This window comes from Pelophylax lessonae, assembly GCF_965119305.1.
Source record: "Pelophylax lessonae genome assembly, chromosome: 4".
In the NCBI taxonomy this organism is placed as follows: Eukaryota; Metazoa; Chordata; class Amphibia; order Anura; family Ranidae; genus Pelophylax; species Pelophylax lessonae.
The window spans coordinates 495,383,494-495,405,083 of record NC_138771.1 but is presented as its reverse complement, the minus strand read 5'-3'; the positions used below and the strand labels follow the sequence as shown (position 1 = coordinate 495,405,083).

At 44.3% G+C, this 21,590-nt stretch overlaps 1 protein-coding gene across 7 annotated transcripts in view; it reads left to right on the top strand.

Annotated features, from left to right (window-relative positions):
- Positions 1–21,590, top strand: part of CACNA1C (calcium voltage-gated channel subunit alpha1 C) — an 800,624-nt gene that overhangs the window by 583,445 nt on the left and 195,589 nt on the right. For all 7 annotated transcript variants that reach the window (XM_082255705.1, XM_082255709.1, XM_082255707.1 and 4 more), the window contains one exon: positions 1,063–1,173. In XM_082255705.1, the coding sequence (XP_082111831.1) occupies positions 1,063–1,173 (111 nt within the window). The remainder of the gene's footprint in view (positions 1–1,062; positions 1,174–21,590) is intronic.

Below are 21,590 nucleotides of genomic sequence, written 5' to 3'. Positions count from 1 at the left end.
GGCACCTTCCCACCTCAAAGCACCTTGTCCCCATTTTAATGGGGACAAGGGTCTCTTCCCCACAACCCTGGGCTTGTGGGGGTACAGGGCGTGACCATGCTGTGACCTCACTCGGAGACCCCACCCCTACCCATTTTTTTTGGGTGAATGGGTAGGGGTACTATGTATCCCATACTCATTCTAATAGGGGGGGCGTGATCTGGGGGCCCCCTTTCTTAAAGGGGGCTTCCAGATTCCGATAAGCCCCCTGCCCACAGACCCCCACAACCACAGCCCAGAATTGTGAGGAAGAGACCCCTGCACCAAAGCAACCCCCCCATGTTGAGGGCATGTTGCCTGGTATGGTTCAGGAGGGGGACGATCCCTCATCCCCCCCTTTCCTGGCCTACCGGGCTGCATGTTCAAATAAGGGTCTGATATTGATTTTAGGGGGTAACCCACACTGTTTTTTTTGTTTTTTTGTTTTTTGTAGGGTTTCCCCTAAAAATCCTTAACTAAGGGACTGATATGGATTTGGGGGGCCCACGCCATTTTTTTTCAGTGTCGCATGTCACAACTCGGATCAGCATCATAACTGATCCGACTTGTGACATACGACATTGAAAAAAAACGGCGTGGGATACGACTTCAATCATATTCAATGGCCTGAAATCGGATCCAAGTCCGACCAAAGTAGTGCAGGAACATTTTCAAAAGTCAGACCGACACAAGTTGAACCAGTTAAGACAGCTCTCATAGGGAACCATTGATTTTTACATGTCATGCCACATGTGCAGAGTCGGAGCGCATATCGTACCAGTGTGAGCCTTCCTTCAATGCGTTTTGCTGCATGTTCATATTTTGCCGAAATTTAATTGAAGCAAAAAACCCAAATTTCATTGATCCTTAGCTCTAAGGGAAATATACCATGCAGACAAAAGCAAAAAATAAAATAGGGTATAAAGAGGTGTAGCAATGAAACTTTCATAGGTCTATGTCATGAAGGTCTGGCTGTAAATCTCAGAGTAGTGTAGGTGCATGTCACTGATAATGACTAAAACCACCTTTGTCTTTTCTGACTAGCACTACGGGCAGAGCTGCTCCTTCAAGGAAGCAATGAACATCCTCAATATGCTGTTCACTGGCCTGTTTACGGTGGAGATGATCCTAAAACTCATTGCTTTTAAACCAAAGGTAGGTAGTAAATGGCTGTGGGCATCTGCAATTTGGGGCTTCTATTTCTTTTATTATTTCTTTATAATGCCAGCTTTGCTTTTCTGAGGGTGCTTTATGTACAAGACATTCCCACATTAAAGAGGACCTGTCAAGATGGTAATTATTTTCACAACTGAAGGTTCCATCCAGTGGCAAAGGCAGCTGGTGCCCTATTCATTAAAGATGCAGTAGTTCAAGGGCATGTCACTGTCCATGATCTTGAAGCAATGTGTTCTTCCCCGGAATAAGCAGCACTTCCAGGTATTGGGCAGCAGAAGCCTCTGGTGCTGTGGGAGCCTTGGTTGTGTCTATCTTGATGAATGTCTATCAAGCAACCCAAACACAATCCGGAATGTACCATATTAAAGATATGCTGTTTTTCTTTGCTTAAAATCCCACAAAGGTATCAGCCCTCAAGCAATTTCCCAGAAATGTATACTCACCTCTAACACCACTTATTTAGAGACATATTTATTAACAGCTGGTAAAAGTAGAACTCCAGAAAAAACATTTTCCTTTAGTTTCACATAGAACCCTTTTCAGGTTTTATTGATGGAAAGATTTCCCCTTCCTGTCCCCTGTGAGGAAAAATGTCACTAATGAGGACATGAACAGCAAGAAAATCCTTGCAGGGATCATACTCTTCCCCATCATATAAAGGAATATAATTGTATTTCTGTGTTGGAGAGATTTCCCCCGACGACCTATCCTGTCGGTGCAAAAGGAAATGAGGGGACATTTTCATTTTCGGGAAATAAACAGTAAAGGCCAATCACATTTGTCCATTCCTATACTTTGTTAGGGCTTGTTCACACCAGCAGCATCGCCAAATACAAGAACAATGCACTTTTATGTGCTATGGTTTCAGTTCACACCATCATGCTGCATTGGTATGCACTGAAAAAAGTAGAAATGTGTCTCATAAAAAAGCACTGCATTGCATTTAACAATGCATGGCAGCACGCGTTCACAAGACACACACACAGGGAATGCAGTGCACACATTGACAAGCACTATGTGAATCCTTGATGCATGCACTTTAACTTTTATTGGGATTGATTTACTAAAGGTACAGTAAAGCTTCTGTGCACTGCAAGTGCACCCACAAGTGCACTGCAAATGCAGTTGCTCTAGATCTGAGGGGAACATGCAAGGAACATAAAAAACTGCATTTTTGCACAGGTTTGGATGATAGAAATCACCAAAGCTTCCTTTTAGATCTAGAGCAACTGCACTTTCAGTGCACTTCTAGTGCACAGTATATTTGCCTTTAGTAAATCAACCTCATTTTGTCACATATTAGTGGTTGTGGTTCACTGCAACATATGCGTCAGAGCTGCTTTGCCTTAGTGCGCTGGGGTGCTATTTAAAATGAATGGCTCTACAATGTGCTAACCCATGTAACTTGTGCGATATTACTCTACCTTGGGGTAATGTGTGCAAAAGTGTGTTTCGGCCCTAATAAAAGCTTGCCAAGGGTTATTCAATATTTTTTGTGCTATGTGCCTCTGTTGGAGAGATTTCCCCACTCCCCTCCCAATGGCCTAATGGGAAGTGAGCATAATTTCCCCAATAGGGACACAGTAATAAAACCTAAAAGAGGTCCAATCCCCCCTTCACTCCAAAATGTAAGTTATCCTGACACTCAGGAGGGACTCACAGAGGATTTCAGTTCCAATTTGTTGATCCTTTTGAGTATCATCGATAACAATCCAGGCCTGTATTTTGGGTAAGATTTAAAGGAGATTTTTCTCTAATGTTCATGTCTTATAAGTCTCCATTCACATTGATCCGACTTGTCAGGCGACTTGTCAGCCTGACAAGTCGCGGTCCTCCCGCTCCCACTGTGTTGTACAGGAGCCGTTCTAATAGGAGCGACACAAGTCGCTCCGACTTAGAAAAAGGGTCCTGTACTACTTCGGGCGACCTGGAGGCGACTTGCATTTACTTCCATTATGTGAAGTCCGTGCAAGCCGCGCCGAAGTCGCGGTGCACGGGGCTTCACAGGTCGCCCCCAAAGTAGTGCACAAGTTGTGCTGCTTCAGTGTGAATGCGGGCTTAAAGCTGAACTTCAGGCCCAAAATTGTTTATTTATAAATATTCCTCAATAGCCACAAAGGATATAAATCCACTTTGTGTGCACCAAATTCCTTTGCAAACCCAGATATTATATTTTAGGAGTATCAGTGACATCATGACTGTGCTGTACATAGATTGTGCAGAGAGCAGAGCTTTGGGAGGGACCCAGTAGGCCCCACCGACTACAGGCTGTCTGCAGAAAACTACAGGAGGGGGCAGAGACGAGACCAGTCACCCTGCACAAAGAGAGTTGCAGTGACTGGTCTTTATTACAGGAAGCTCCTACAGAGAGACAAAGTTTCACACTGGATTACCGCACAGATCTAGAAGAAAAATATGTTTCTATAAATACACCAACATTCAAGTAAGAATGCACATGACTCTTGTATTTAGACAGTATTTGCTTATCCAGGAGTTCAGCTTTATCATAAATTTTTAAATGACCTGTCCACCCAAAACTGAAATTTCATTCACAGGTGGATATTTAGTGCTGGTTCACATTGGTGCGATACGGGAACCCTGTGAATCCACTGCGGGCTCCCGCATCGCACCCGACTCGCAGGCAGTTCACACTGCCATATGCAAACTACTGGGAGTGTCAATAAAAAGTTAACGACACCCCCATATTAGTTCACATATCGCAGTGCAAACTGTCAGTTCGGACAGGAATCAGATCCTATAGATGTGAACCTCCATGCAATCCGATTCTGGTGCGGACCAAAAAAGGGTCCTGCGCGACTTTGGTCCAAATGTGATGCAAATTCAGCAATGCAATCTGCACAACTAGGCATTTTATAAACGACCCCTTATTCATTTCCTACGTTCTTATAACTCTAAGGCTGGGTTCACACTGTGTGCGGACGTGGCTCACAGCCTCCTGGGCCCTGTTCTCCGTTTCAGGGACGAATCAGGCCCAAATTTTTGCCTAAATTCGGACCTGAAACTGAGCCAAAGACGCACAGGGCCCTTGTGCAATTCACTCTGCGGCTGCCCCAGAGATGTGTGAACTGGCTCCATTGAGAGCCGGTCACAGTCTCCTGTCATGTGAATTTGATGCGGGGAAACCCACATCCAATTCGCATCAGTGTGAATCCAACCTTAGGATCTCCAGTGATGAGAGTTCTCGGCTCAGCGCTGCCACAGAGTCTCACTTGACCTGTTGCCTTCTCTGAATTGTTAACTAAAAAGATAAATCCAGGAGGGAGTGTGAGACTTGTAAGTTTATTGGGTTGACTTGGTAGATCTTACATATACTAAATGGCAGGGCACTTAAGTCTGCGCTGCATCTGCCTGTAACTAAAATGGAAGCTTTGGGTGGACTTTTTTTTTTGCAGCTCTCTCATAATTAATTTTGTTCACTCCTATACAAGGTTTGGGAGAATTGTGTCTGCCCAGTGCTGTGAGCTTTTAGAGTGGAACTTTGCAAAATAAAAAGGTACCAATAAGATGCAGTCTGTCAGTAGTATAAATACAACAGGTCTTGTTTTCATGAGGCCCCCCCGTAACTCCTGTTATCTTGGAAAATCTGTTATCTTTTCCACTACCTGTAACAGCGTGACAATGCTGTTTGTTTTGTAGTGAAATTGAGCAACAGTGTTGTCACCCTAGCTTAAGCTGGATATACACCTAGAGTTTTTTTTTTTTCGATCAAGCAGTGGAAAATGAATGGGTCTATTGGCTGGATCAATAAGGTAATGAAACTATGCTACAGTGGGGACACAGCAAAGCCTTCTTGGAAAAAAATGCATTCACACATCTCATCTCATCACATATCCAGAAAAGTAAAATGATTATTCTTCATAACATGACAGTGGGCAGAGCACATACAGAACCACTGGTGTCTAGAGCAATTATAGTCTGATAATATAGAGTCCCTTTTCCAGATACTGATATGGTAATACTAGTGAGAGACTGCACCTGATATGTTTTTGTCATTTTGTACAGAGTTCCACTTTAACAACATTCTTGGACTCATAGGTGCACAGCATTGGTTATGCAAGTCATTGATTCATGTTTGTAAAGATTGGATCAGCAGGAAGAAGACAGAATTCCCACCTGTGTAGCTCTGATGCAAGTGAACAAACAGGACTACAGCTACCAGAATGCACTGGTCCCTTTCTTGTTGACTAGTATTAGGCACCTAATGGGCCTATTTATAAAACTGTACCCTAAAATTTTTTGTTTAAATGAAGAATATACCACCCTCTCCCCCCCCCCCCGGGGTGGGGGGTTAGTGATGACATAATTGGGCTTTGTAACAGCTATTTAACTTAATATGAAGTTATTTTAAAGTATTTTTTACAGTAGATGTAAACCCTACTTGGATAAGATTTAGTTTACTCTGTGTACGTTTTCACAAACATGTGTCATTTAAAAAAAAAAATAAACTGCCTGTTTTCACATTTTCATCCTTTGTTACATCTCAGTGCTGCCAGACTCCTGCAGGATTTTTGCAGCCACTTCCTGTCTACAAATACTCCAGAGATGGCTGCAAGGCATCTCTTGGGGAGGGCTTCCTGATAGTGACACCAGTGGACCATGCCTACGTAATTTGTGTTGAAAACAGCCATCATTAGTCTCCATTGGAAACTCGAATAGCACAACAGTGGCAGTGGCAATGCAGGAACACAATTGGGAGACTGGGACGGAGCAATTATTGTCACACTATAACAGGAAGAGCCTGAACAAGGACCTTAATAGTAGGGTCACCAGGGATTATTTTACTGAAAGTTGCAGATTTGAAAATATTGAAAATTACTTTTGAAATGAAATTAGGATATCAAAGCTTCAATGAGATTTAGTGATTGGGTTTACATCTACTTGAAGGAATTTGAATCTGGACTAAAATTAGTGTTTTTCTTTCAAATATTTGACTAAAGTTGAGTATGATGTGGGGCTGCCCAATTATTGTTTTTTCATAGAGTGGAAGTGTCACCATTGGGACAAATGTGATGGCAACAACATTTCTATCAGAGATTTATAATCCAAATCATCCTTGCAGCAATGCATTCTGGTCCCTTTAGTCCTGTTTATCTCACAATATCTGTCCCCTGGCACTTATACCTCCCTCTCAGAGGTAGAAGAGAAATTCAGTGTGAAATTTGCACATAATCCCCATATATTTCCACCAGGAAATCTAAGTGACCCCACTCAGCAGTCGTCCATCCCTGGGGCCACACATACTGTCACAGCCTTTTTCGGCTAATCCATGGCTCGCTCCAGTATGAAACTCTCACAACCTATCACGTTTCAGAAATGTGTGTGAACTTCCGCCTTAAATTTAAAATCTGGTGAAGGCCATGTTAAAAATATATTGCAGACCACAGTATGATCTACATAGGCAAATGATTCCAACAAATTTGAATTCACCTTTACCTTTACAAGTGTTTCTACAAACCACTAACTAGAATCACCCCAGCTATCCCATTGAAATAATGACCTGCTGATGAAAGCTACTTACATAGGCAATGAATGTCCCTTCAGTAGCTATGGATACATTATACCCCCACAACCTTTTCTACTAGCAAAACATGTAAAATGTAATAACAAAGTGGATTTTTGACTTGAACATGAACTTGACAGAAGCTTCTATTATTAGCTAAGAGAATTACATAGTTAGTCAGGTTGAAAAAAGACACAAGTCCATCCGGTTCAACCAAAAAAAAAAAAAGAGTATTGAAAACCCAACCATACAATCCCATATACACAATCCTATACAAGCTGTTGATCCAGAGGAAGGCGAAAATAAACCCCAGCAAAGCATGATCCAATTTGCTACAGCAGGGGAAACAAATTCCTTCCTGATCCCCCGAGAGGCATTCGAATATTACCTGTATCAACTGATCAATTGAAGTAAAAAGAATAGAAATAATATGTAAACAATAGAAGTGCCCATAACAACTTATCTACCTGGCTTTACAATAAAAAAGTAAAAACAGCGTAACACATGTGAGCTTGACTAGTATTATAAAAGATATGGGATGAAGGCATAAAACAAGTCCTTTGGCGCACATAGCATGCCGACAAAAAAGGGTCATGGTCAGGTGGCATCTAACAGTGGGTGTGACTTAAAGAGGGACGATTAAATAGAAACCTGCGCCTAGTCGCTGTATACATTGTACGTCTATTCCATAGTCCTTGTACCCACAAAGTACTTCTAATTACTGTGCTACAAATCTTACAGACACACACAAACCTCAAGACAAGGGATCATTCTTTTTAAAATTACATTTTTCAATTACATATGCTTTTCTGCACATACATTCATTCATACTCATGTCCAAATGACCCTGAGCTTGCCCCTGATCAAAAGTAAGCAACATAGAACACAATCACTGGCCCTATTCACAGTTGCAAATGGGGCTGTGTGATTACATTACCTGCTGGGCTTCCCGGTGACTAACTGCAAGAGAGATCTCCACTGAAAACAATGGAAGGCTGACAGCTTCCACAGCTAATCGGGGGAACTCGCATGTAAAACAAACTAACTACTAATAGCATGTGTGGGACTTCATCACCGGCCAATCAAGAGATGGAAGAATCTAAACTCAGAAAAAGACTGAGAGAAGATGGAAGTGCCAGCGATGGAGTGGACCAATGGCATGCAGTAATGGAGGGATTTGCTTTGCTAGGTAAGTCTGTCAAAATGTGCTAATATCCTGTGCATACTTGCACAAAATTTTAAGACGCTCCTGGGTGCCCAAAATGTTTTCATTTGTTGTGGGGGGTTTAGTTCTACTTCATTGGTATCTTGTACTGTAAACAACAGAACTCCATCATGTGTAGCGAGGTCCACATATTTCTTGCAATATTGTATATATAAACAGTCTGTACAATTTCCCCATCATGGCTCAATGTTTTTAAATTTTTTTAAATTGCTTTTTCTACCAAGTAACGTCCCCTAAATCCTCCATTGATATAATCTTGTGTGTATAAACTGTAACATCACCAAGAAATTTCATATAATATAATCATTCAAAGCAGACAAAACTTGTAAATGAATTTGATCTAAAGCTGACCTAACTATCAGATGAAACTTTTACTCTTAGTACTTTCATAGCTAATGTTGATTGCTAAAGAATGTGAGAAAGATGAGAGCACCAAAGAGTCCAGTACAGGGGTCTCTAAGCATTCTAAAGAAAAGGCCAGTTTACTGTCCTTCAGACTTTAGGGGGGCCGGACTGTGCCCAGTGGGAGTAAACAATATCTGATCTGGTGTCATTGGGAAGAATAGTGCCCCATTTTTTTTGTCAGTGGAAGGAATTATGCCCCATTGTTAGTGTCAGTGGCAGTAATTATGCGCCATTGTTGGTGTCAGTGGCAGGAATATTGCCTCTAAAGCTGGATAAAGACAAGCAAAGGGCCACATCCGGCCTCCGGCCTCAGCTTGGAGACCACTGGTCTAGTATGTCTTTATTGCACATAACAGGATGTCACAAGAAAGGTCCACCACATTTCAGGTGCTCAGTACTCATCAGGAGTTAGATGCTGACAGCAAATAGGGAGGCTAAAGCAATGGTACTCGTTCAGGTCACCAATCAGGCTGCTTTACTAATAACCCAAATGAACATCATTTCATACATTCACTTTACAATCTGTTGTCCAATATTATCCTTATTTGCTGTCAACATCGAAGGGAAATATTGAGCACACAAAACTTGTTGACTTTATCTTGTGACCTCTCATGTGCAATAAAGGTTTACTGAACTCACAATAAATTCTTGGTTTGGGCTTTCTCATTCTTCTAACATTTTTTAGACTATTACAGGAACCTCTAAGGATACCCCTGCTTTCTCTAAAATGTGGATCAAAAGTCTTATCCACCCATTTTTTGAGTCCAGCACTTCACTAACACATCTATGGTTAATTGTATTGAATGCATTGGTGACACAACTTTGGGTTTCCAGTTGGTCATCAAGCCTGCACATTAGCCATATGTTCACTCTAAGAGTTGGCATAACTACAATATATAAAACAAATATCATCCTTTTTTTTTGTTGAATTGGATGCCTGTGTGAAAAAGTTAAGGTCATTTTAACTCAGCAAACTCTCTCTTACTTTTTGATTTTAAGTTTAAGGCGGTGTTGCATTGACTGGGAGCCCTAGGCAACTTCCAGCATTGCCCCAACATAAAACGAAAATACCTGTGGTAGAAGATTAAAAATTATCGTGTAAAGGTTCTATTAACTGAGTATCCATTTTAGCATACGGTGTGTTTATGTTATTTGCAGTTCAATGTTTCTGTGCTGTTACAATCTAGGATAAAAAAAAACTGTGAGAGCAGATTTAACTGTGTCTTTTCAACTCAATGTGGCCATTATGCCCCCCGCAGAGGGCAGGCAGTATGTGTAACTTTGAATTTGCCGAGCATTTTCTACTGAATCCAGTTGGTTAGATTTGGATACAAGGAGGCAATACAGCCCTAGCTGAACTTTGCTATGGTAGGGAGCTCCAGGTGCTGCATTCTGTGGCATGGTTCAGTGAAGAGTTTTACTTGTATCTTGTGGAGTTTTTTGCAGGTTGGTCTTGTTTCCAGCTCTGGGTGTCCTTCGCTGGAGCAGCTGCCTCTTCCCCTGTGCTGCCACTAACAATTTTGCTCCTTTTTTCAGGCTCTGACAAGTTATTTTTCTGCTCTAACCTCCATTCTGTTTCCCCATATATAGTACATCAGGACACACTGACCTCTTCTCTCTTCCTATTACACAGACATCAGGACACACTGATCTCTCCTCCTAATACACAGACATCAGTACACACTGACCTCTCCTCCTAATACACAGACATCAGGACACACTGACCTCTCCTCCTAATACACAGACATCAGGACATACTGACCTCTCCTCTCCTCCTAATACACAGACATCAGGACACACTGACCTCTCCTCTCCTCCTAATACACAGACATCAGGACACACTGACCTCTCTTTTCCTCCTAATAAACAGACATCAGGACACTCTGACCTCTCCTCTCCTGTCCCTAATACACAGACATCAGGACACACTGACCTCTCCTCCTCCTAATACACAGACATCAGGACACACTGACCTCTCCTCCTCCTAATACACAGACATCAGGACACACAGACCTCTCCTCTCCTCCTAATACACAGACATCAAAACACACTGACCTCTCCTCTCCTAATGCAAAGACATCCGAACACACTGACCTCTCCTCCTCCTAATACACAGACATCAGGACACACTGAGGTCTCCTCTCCTCCTAATACATACACAGACATCAGGACACACTGACCTCTCTTCTCCTCCTAATACACCGACATCAGGACACACTGACCTCTCCTAATACACAGACATCAGGACACACTGACCTCTCCTCTCCCCCTAATACACAGACATCAGGACACACTGACCTCTCCTCTCCTCCTAATACACAGACACCAGGACACACTGACCTCTCATCTCCTCCTAATACACAGACATCAGGACACACTGACCTCTCCTCTCCTCCTAATACACAGACATAGACATCAGGATACACTGACCTCTCCTCTCCTCCTAATACACAGACATCAGGACACACTGACCTCTCATCTCCTCCTAATACACAGACATCAGGACACACTGACCTCTCCTCTCCTCCTAATACACAGACATCAGGACACACTGACCTCTCCTCCTAATACACAGACATCAGGACACACTGACCTCCTCTCTCCTCCTAATACACAGACATCAGGACAAACTGACCTCTCCTTTCCTCCTTATACACAGACATCGGAAAACACTGACCTCTCCTCTCCTCCTAATGCACAGACATCAGGAAACACTGACCTCTCCTCTCCTCCTAATACACAGACATCAGGACACACTGACCTCTCCTCTCCTCCTAATACACAGACATCAGGACACACTGACCTCTCTTTTCCTCCTAATAAACAGACATCAGGACACTCTGACCTCTCCTCTCCTGTCCCTAATACACAGACATCAGGACACACTGACCTCTCCTCCTCCTAATACACAGGCATCAGGACATACTGACCTCTCCTCTCCTGTCCCTAATACACAGACATCAGGACACACTGACCTCTCCTCCTCCTAATACACAGACATCAGGACACACAGACCTCTCCTCTCCTCCTAATACACAGACATCAAAACACACTGACCTCTCCTCTCCTAATGCAAAGACATCCGAACACACTGACCTCTCCTCCTCCTAATACACAGACATCAGGACACACTGAGGTCTCCTCTCCTCCTAATACATACACAGACATCAGGACACACTGACCTCTCCTCTCCTCCTAATACACAGACATCAGGACACACTGACCTCTCCTCTCCCCCTAATACACAGACATCAGGACACACTGACCTCTCCTCCTCCTAATACACAGACATCAGGACACACAGACCTCTCCTCTCCTCCTAATACACAGACATCAAAACACACTGACCTCTCCTCTCCTAATGCAAAGACATCCGAACACACTGACCTCTCCTCCTCCTAATACACAGACATCAGGACACACTGAGGTCTCCTCTCCTCCTAATACATACACAGACATCAGGACACACTGACCTCTCCTCTCCTCCTAATACACAGACACCAGGACACACTGACCTCTCATCTCCTCCTAATACACAGACATCAGGACACACTGACCTCTCCTCTCCTCCTAATACACAGACATAGACATCAGGACACACTGACCTCTCATCTCCTCCTAATACACAGACATCAGGACACACTGACCTCTCCTCTCCTCCTAATACACAGACATCAGGACACACTGACCTCTCCTCCTAATACACAGACATCAGTACACACTGACCTCTCCTCCTAATACACAGACATCAGGACACACTGACCTCTCCTCTCCTCCTAATACACAGACATCAGGACACACTGACCTCTCCTCCTAATACACAGACATCAGTACACACTGACCTCTCCTCCTAATACACAGACATCAGGACACACTGACCTCTCCTCTCCTCCTAATACACAGACATCAGGACACACTGACCTCTCCTCTCCTCCTAATACACAGACATCAGGACACACTGACCTCTCCTCTCCTCCTAATACACAGACATCAGAACACACTGACCTCTCCTCCTAATACACAGACATCAGGACACACTGACCTCCTCTCTCCTCCTAATACACAGACATCAGGACACACTGACCTCTCCTTTCCTCCTTATACACAGACATCGGAAAACACTGACCTCTCCTCTCCTCCTAATGCACAGACATCAGGAAACACTGACCTCTCCTCTCCTCCTAATACACAGACATCAGGACACACTGACCTCTCCTCTCCTCCTAATACACAGACATCAGCACACACTGACCTCTCCTCTCCTCCTAATACACAGACATCAGAACACACTGACCTCTCCTTTCCTCCTTATACACAGACATCGGAACACACTGACCTCTCCTCTCCTCCTAATGCACAGACATCAGGACACACTGACCTCTCATCTCCTCCTAATGCACAGACATCAGGACACACTGACCTCTCCTCTCCTCCTAATACACAGACATCAGGACACACTGACCTCTCCTCTCCTCCTAATACACAGACATCAGGACACACTGACCTCTCCTCTCCTCTTAATACACAGACATCAGGACACACTGACCTCTCCTCTCCTCCTAATACACAGACATCAGGACACACTGACCTCTCCTCTCCTAATACACAGACATCAGAACACACTGACCTCTCCTCTCCTCCTAATGCACAGACATCAGGACACACTGACCTCTCCTCTCCTCCTAATACACAGACATCAGGACACACTGACCTCTCCTCTCCTCCTAATACACAGACATCAGAACACACTGACCTCTCCTCCTAATACACAGACATCAGGACACACTGACCTCTTCTCTCCTCCTAATACACAGACATCAGGACATACTGACCTCTTCTCTCCTCTCCTCCTAATACACAGACATCAGGACACACTGACCTCTCCTTTCCTCCTTATACACAGACATCGGAAAACACTGACCTCTCCTCTCCTCCTAATGCACAGACATCAGGAAACACTGACCTCTCCTCTCCTCCTAATACACAGACATCAGGACACACTGACCTCTCCTCTCCTCCTAATACACAGACATCAGGACACACTGACCTCTCCTCTCCTCCTAATACACAGACATCAGGACACACTGACCTCTCCTTTCCTCCTTATACACAGACATCGGAACACACTGACCTCTCCTCTCCTCCTAATGCACAGACATCAGGACACACTGACCTCTCCTCTCCTCCTAATGCACAGACATCAGGACACACTGACCTCTCCTCTCCTCCTAATACACAGACATCAGGACACACTGACCTCTCCTCTCCTCCTAATACACAGACATCAGGACACACTGACCTCTCCTCTCCTCCTAATACACAGACATCAGGACACACTGACCTCTCCTCTCCTAATACACAGACATCAGGACACACTGACCTCTCCTCTCCTAATACACAGACATCAGAACACACTGACCTCTCCTCTCCTCCTAATGCACAGACATCAGGACACACTGACCTCTCCTCTCCTCCTAATACACAGACATCAGGACACACTGACCTCTCCTCTCCTCCTAATACACAGACATCAGAACACACTGACCTCTCCTCCTAATACACAGACATCAGGACACACTGACCTCCTCTCTCCTCCTAATACACAGACATCAGGACACACTGACCTCTCCTTTCCTCCTTATACACAGACATCGGAAAACACTGACCTCTCCTCTCCTCCTAATACACAGACATCAGGACACACTGACCTCTCCTCTCCTCCTAATACACAGACATCAGGACACACTGACCTCTCCTCTCCTCCTAATACACAGACATCAGAACACACTGACCTCTCCTTTCCTCCTTATACACAGACATCGGAACACACTGACCTCTCCTCTCCTCCTAATGCACAGACATCAGGACACACTGACCTCTCCTCTCCTCCTAATGCACAGACATCAGGACACACTGACCTCTCCTCTCCTCCTAATACACAGACATCAGGACACACTGACCTCTCCTCTCCTCCTAATACACAGACATCAGGACACACTGACCTCTCCTCTCCTCCTAATACACAGACATCAGGACACACTGACCTCTCCTCTCCTCCTAATACACAGACATCAGGACACCCCAACCTCTCCTCTCCTCCTAATACACAGACATCAGGACACACTGACCTCTCCTCTCCTAATACACAGACATCAGAACACACTGACCTCTCCTCTCCTCCTAATGCACAGACATCAGGACACACTGACCTCTCCTCTCCTAATACACAGACATCAGAACACACTGACCTCTCCTCTCCTCCTAATGCACAGACATCAGGACACACTGACCTCTCCTCTCCTCCTAATACACAGACATCAGGACACACTGACCTCTCCTCTCCTCCTAATACACAGACATCAGAACACACTGACCTCTCCTCCTAATACACAGACATCAGGACACACTGACCTCTTCTCTCCTCCTAATACACAGACATCAGGACATACTGACCTCTTCTCTCCTCTCCTCCTAATACACAGACATCAGGACACACTGACCTCTCCTTTCCTCCTTATACACAGACATCGGAAAACACTGACCTCTCCTCTCCTCCTAATGCACAGACATCAGGAAACACTGACCTCTCCTCTCCTCCTAATACACAGACATCAGGACACACTGACCTCTCCTCTCCTCCTAATACACAGACATCAGGACACACTGACCTCTCCTCTCCTCCTAATACACAGACATCAGGACACACTGACCTCTCCTTTCCTCCTTATACACAGACATCGGAACACACTGACCTCTCCTCTCCTCCTAATGCACAGACATCAGGACACACTGACCTCTCCTCTCCTCCTAATGCACAGACATCAGGACACACTGACCTCTCCTCTCCTCCTAATACACAGACATCAGGACACACTGACCTCTCCTCTCCTCCTTATACACAGACATCAGGACACACTGACCTCTCCTCTCCTCCTAATACACAGACATCAGGACACACTGACCTCTCCTCTCCTCCTAATACACAGACATCAGGACACACTGACCTCTCCTCTCCTAATACACAGACATCAGAACACACTGACCTCTCCTCTCCTCCTAATGCACAGACATCAGGACACACTGACCTCTCCTCTCCTCCTAACACACAGACATCAGGACACACTGACCTATCCTCCTAATACACAGACATCAGGACACACTGACCTCTCCTCTCCTCCTAATACACAGACATCAGGACACACTGACCTCTCCTCTCCTCCTAATACACAGACATATTAAAGAGTCTGGCATTCTTGACTGCTCTGTCATAGGAATCAGATTTCTTCCTTGTTCTAGTCCTTCCTTGACTTGGGGTGGGGGGCCGAAGCATAAGAGGTGTGGGGTCCCAATCACACTATACATATACAGAAACCTGTACATTTATACCCACCAAGCACCCTGTTTTAAAATCATTTTTTGATTTGCTTTTATTTTTAAATAAAATATGCATGTCAATCAGCTCAGGTCCCATTCTGACAGCCTGACATATTAGAGAATATCACCTTACAAATGAAAATTGCAACAGATAGGTCTTGTGCAGTTGTTAAACTATAAACTGACATTTTTTTGATTGATAATTTGTTATTGTAATCGGCCTGTATATTAAACCATATCTGATGTTTAATATGCAACCATATCTAGTGTCAATTATTTTTTTCTGGCTCACAAGTGTTGTTTTTTGAGTATCAAGAGTCTTGTCTGCTTTAATTGCTGTATACTGAGATATATCTTCTGCTTTCAGCTTCATTTGTGAGATCCAATAAACAGGATAGTATCTGCTGTTAGATCTGATATATAGAGAGGTATCAGGTATATGTAGATATTTGTTTGGTACCAGATCTGATATGTACAACAATATCTGGTGCCAGATCTTTATCTGCCATATCTAATATACAGTATGTGAAGTCACATTTATTGCCCTAATATGCAAAGCCATATCTGATGGTTCATATCATGAGTACAGTCGTATCTGTTGCCAGATCTGTTATTCTGAGCTGTGTCTAGTGTCCGATCTAGTGTATCGAGCCTTTGATAGATCAATATCTGGTTTCAGAACTAATATACAGTTTCAGATTTATTTTTAAATATACAGCCACATTTATTGTCACATATGATATATGGAGCCATATCTCATGTCAGATATGATAAGTTCTGTAGAATCTGGTCCGTTGATCTATAGTATCTCACAAAAGTGAGTACACCTCTCACATTTTTGTAAATATTTTATTAAATCTTTTCATGTGACAACACTGAAGAAATGACACTTTGCTACAATGTAAAGTAGTGAGTGTACAGCCTGTATAACAGTGTAAATTTGCCGTCCCCTCAAAATAACTCAACACTTAATGTCTAAACCACTGGCAACAAAAGTGAGTACACCCCTAAGTAAAAATGTCCAGATTGGACCCAAAGTGTCAATATTTTGTGTGGCCACCATTTTTTTTCAGCACTGCCTTAACCCTCTTCGGCATGGAGTTCACCAGAGCTTCACAGGTTGCCACTGGAGTCCTCTTCCTCTTCTCCATGATGGCATCAGGGAGCTGGTGGATATTAGAGACCTTCCACTTTCCATTTGAGGATGCCCCACAGATGCTCAATATGGTTTAGTTCTGGAGTCATGCTTGGCCAGCCCATCACCTTTACCCTCAGCTTCTTTAGCAAGACAGTGGTCGTCCTGGAGGTTTGTTTGGGGTCATTATCATGTTGGAATACTGCCCTGCAGGTCAATCTCTGAAGGGAGGGGATTATGCTCTGCTTCAGTATGTCACAGTGCATGTTTGCATTCATAGTTCCCTTAACGAACTGTAGATCCCCAGTGCTGGCAGCACTCATGCAGCCCCAAACCAGGACACTCCCACCACCATGCTTGACTGTAGGCAAGACACATTTCTCTTTGTACTCCTCACCTGGTTGCAACCACACACACTTGACACCATCTGAACCAAATAAGTTTATCCTGGTCTCATCAGACCACAGGACATGGTTCCAGTAATCCAAGTCTGCTTGTCTTCAGCAAACTGTTTGCGGGCTGTCTTGTGCATCATCTTTAGAAGAGGCTTCCTTCAGGGACGACAGGCATGCAGACCAATTTGATGCAGTGTGCGACGTATGGTCTGATCACTAACAGGCTGACCCCTCACTCCTTTAACCTCTGCAGTAATACTGGCAGCACTCATATGTCTATTTCCCAAAGACAACCTCTGGATATGACGCTGAGCACGTGCACTCAACGTCTTTGGTCAACCATGGCGAGGCCTGTTCTGAGTGGAACCTGTCCTGTTAAACTGCTATATGGTCTTGGCCACCGTGCTGCAGCTCAGTTTCAGGGTCTTGGCAATCTTCTTATAGCCATCCTAAGCCATCTTTATGTAGAACAATCATTCTTTTTTTTCAGAACCTCAGAGAGTTCTTTACCATGAGGTGCCATGTTGAACTTCCAGTGACCAGTATGAGAGAGTGAGAGCGATAACAGCATATTTCACACACCTGCTCCCCATTCACACCTGAGACCTTCTAACACTAATGAGTCACATGACACCAGGGAGGGATAATGGCTAGTTGGACCCAATTTGGACATGTTTACTGACAGGTGTACTCACTTTTGTTGCCAGCGGTTTAGTCATTATTTGCTGTGTGTTGAGTTATTTTGAGGGGACAGCAAATTTACTTTTGTTATACAAGCTGTACACTCACTACTTTACATTGTAGCAAAGTGTGATTTTTTTCAGTGTTGTCACATGATAAGATATAATAAAATATTTACAAAAATGTGAAGGGTGTACTCACTTTTGTGAGATACTGTATGCCTGGTTTCAGAACTAGTGTGTAGAGGCATACATACAGCAGCATCAGAGCTTGTAATCAGAGCCCTGTCTTGTGTCAGATCTGACATCTTTTGAGCCATGTATTGCAAGATCTGATATGCTGCCAGATCCTATATTTTGAATCCTAATTTTGTCCTAGATTTTATTCATGGAAGCACATTTGGTGCCAGATATAGGATACAGAGCCACATCTCTTACCAGATCTGATATGCAGAGTAATATCTGTACCAAAAACCTTATGCCAAGCTGTGCCTGCTTTCAAAATTAGGGGTCCATTCACTAAGCTGTATCGCATGTGGTAAGGGTATAATGTTACTCATTTGCTTAAATTATTGCATGCAGTAAATAAAGTCTAATTCATAAAAAAAAGCAACTGTGGATTCCATCCACCGAGAGCCTAATTTAACCAACAGTGGACTCACAGGAAGGGGTACTATTCCACCCAATACTACCCTCAGAGAGAGGTCTAATTCCACCCACAGAAAGTTGACACTATTCTACCAGCAGTGGACACAAAATATATCAGGAGTACACAAGTATTTTTTTTTTTTTTTTTATTAAATCAAAAAGGCATGACGTGCAGTGAAAATAAAATGCAAACATCGGCTGAAATTTACCTTCAACAACTGTTTTTCTTTTTTTTTTAATGTTTTTCTTTAAAGTAAACGTTGTTTACAAAAGTGCAACAATGGAGTATGTCAACCATGACAATTACTCCCGGTAGAAGTGACCTCTTGAAGTGGCCACTGTAATACTTTTGGTTATATGCACCATTATAACAAGTTAAACTTGGACAGGAACATAAAAAATAAACATAAAAAATAAATAAATTAAGAAAATAATAAAGAAAAAATATACTCTAGTTTTCACAATATAAACATAGGCAGCAGCACAGAATTGGGCCAAAAACATAGAACAATCTAGTAAAGAGCACTTTCAACAGCTCTAGTTGGCCATATATTTACAAAAAAAACGAATTTCTCTTTCGTTCCTTGACGGACACAGCTTCATATCTTCATTGACCGTTGGGTTATGCTGCTCTTCCTAGGAGTAGGACACTAGGCGGAAAAGGGTTAACAAGACTTTGACTACGCCCATTATTGGTCCCAGGTGGTATACTCCCACTTCCTACTCTAGGACGTCAGTTTTGTAACAAGCAGTGTCAGAAGAATACATAACCCAGTTTTTTTCTGCCTAGTAGGAGTAAGGACCTAACTCCCTGCTGGGATCTCTGGTACTGGCATTTTTTCTCAATTTTAAACAAATTTTTTCTTTTTTCCTTTTTTTTCTTCTACAATCAAGCTGTTCTTGTGAGAACTGCAATCAACTACCAGATTGGGTGACGCACTGGATATTATAGATCCTTAAGTTACCCCAGTCTGGCCAGCGAGCTCGTGCAGACTTCAGCCCTGTACTAGACGGGAGCTGGGCGGCGAGTGGAACACCTCGCAAGGACGCAAATGACCGGGTTGCGGCCTGAATCGCAGCATACCCCTGGCCCGCAGCTCCCCTCATACCAAGATGGGGCTGTGTCTTGCCTGGAGTGGTGCCCGCACGGTCTCCAAAGGTATGGCGAGTAACTTGTTTCCCCTTTTTTCTCCTCTGGGAAACTTTGGGTGGAAGTGGGCCCATTCTGAGGTGGTCGGTCCCTCCTGTGACCTGCCGACCCCTCTAGTACCCCATTTAAAAAAAAAAGGGGGCCTCCGTGCTTAACCTCCCCTTTCCCAACCGGAGGCAGTGCTGAGATGAGGACTGTGTATGGGGAGCTGTGGCTTGTACGGGCTGGGAATGCAATGTGACGGTTCCCAGAACAAATAGCAAGCTTTTTGTGGCCAGGGGAGGGGTCCCTAGTAAAGCCCCCCTTGCTGACTAACACATTTGAAGAAGTCAAGTGTGCCGCGCTCCCACCGCGTGGTGCCGGCATTTTATTGTGGCCCTTCTTTCTGCATTCGGCAGCTATGTTTCTAGAGGCTTCCATAGAAGCCTATTGGTGGCTATTTTCCTGTAGTCAGAGGAGCGGTGTACGGCGGGGGGGCCTCTAGTGGTGACACGGTCGTTCCAATTTCCTCTCAGAATGGCACAGAACAGGTTGACTAACGCTGCTGGCTCTCACTTGTGATAGTGTGGTGAGTCTTCAAGGGTGTATGCGACCCTTCCTCCCTCATGTAGTGTTAGCTTGGACCTGTAGTGCCATACCTAAAATGGTGGGACACGTTTTGAAAAAAATACATATATATATATTTTTTTAATCTTGTGACCCTAGGCATTTTCAATAGAACCTTCAGAGCATGTGTTATCACCAGGTCCACTCTCAGAGGCTGCTGGACCCTCCGAATCTATGTCCGCCCTGGCGGCCATGACGGTGGTCCTGCAGTCGCTGGTATCAAAAGTGGATTTAGCCCTGCTGAAAAGACAGGGAAAGCCCTCACCTGCCCCTTCTTGGTCCTCCGATTCTGAGGATGAAGTGGCCGCTGCAGATGCCAGCAACCCCACGGGGCTGCGTCCACGCAACTGGAGGGCTCTAATAGTGAAAATGAGCCCTCTTCCTCGTCCGCTGCGCAAGAAAAGGCGCTTGTGGAGGCAATGATAGTATCAGTGTAAGAAACTCTAAAAATGGAGGATACTACTAGTGCTGCGCCAGCCATGCCTGTAAAGTTTGGTACCCGCAAACCGTCAAAGGCGCTTAAGGTTGTTTCCCTTTCCCGCCTATTTTGATGAGATTGTCACCAGTCAGTGGAGTTCCCTGAAACGCATGATTGTGATACCTAAGCGTTTTGCTCGGAGGTACCCCTCTGAGGAGTCCCTTTTTAGGAAAATGATGGTTCCACCAGTGGTAGATTCGCAAGTTTCCAGGCTGAATAAGGCCACCTTGCTACCGGTAGAGTACGCTCTCTCCTTTAAAGATCCTGCGGACAGGAAGGCTGAGGCTCTGGTCCACCATCCACCATCGTTTCACTGTGACGGGTTCCATTTTGAGGCCCATGTTCACCATTACCTTTGTCTCTCAAACCTTAACGGAATGGGCTAGAATCCTGCACCAGGATTTGGAAGGGGGTCAACATCCTCCTGAGCTGGCCGAATTGACGGACCAGTTCATATAGGGGTTGCAGTATATCTGTGATGCCTCCCTGGATGCAGCCCCGTTCACCTACAGGGCGTCTGTGACTGCGGTGACCCTCCGTCGCCTGCTTTGGCTAAAGTGTTGGTCTGCGGACCAAGCTTCTAAGAAGGTGCTGACGGATCTCCCGTTTGTGGAGGATCGTCTATTCAGAGCTTCAATTGAAGAGATCATTAAAGGTCTCACTGGTGGTAAGAACGCACTGCTTCCGCAGAGCACAAAGGGCAGAGAGCCTCGGCGCAAACGTGGTCCAGTATTCTCAGCCCACAAGCGGACCTGTCATCCCACCCAGGACAAGGGTTC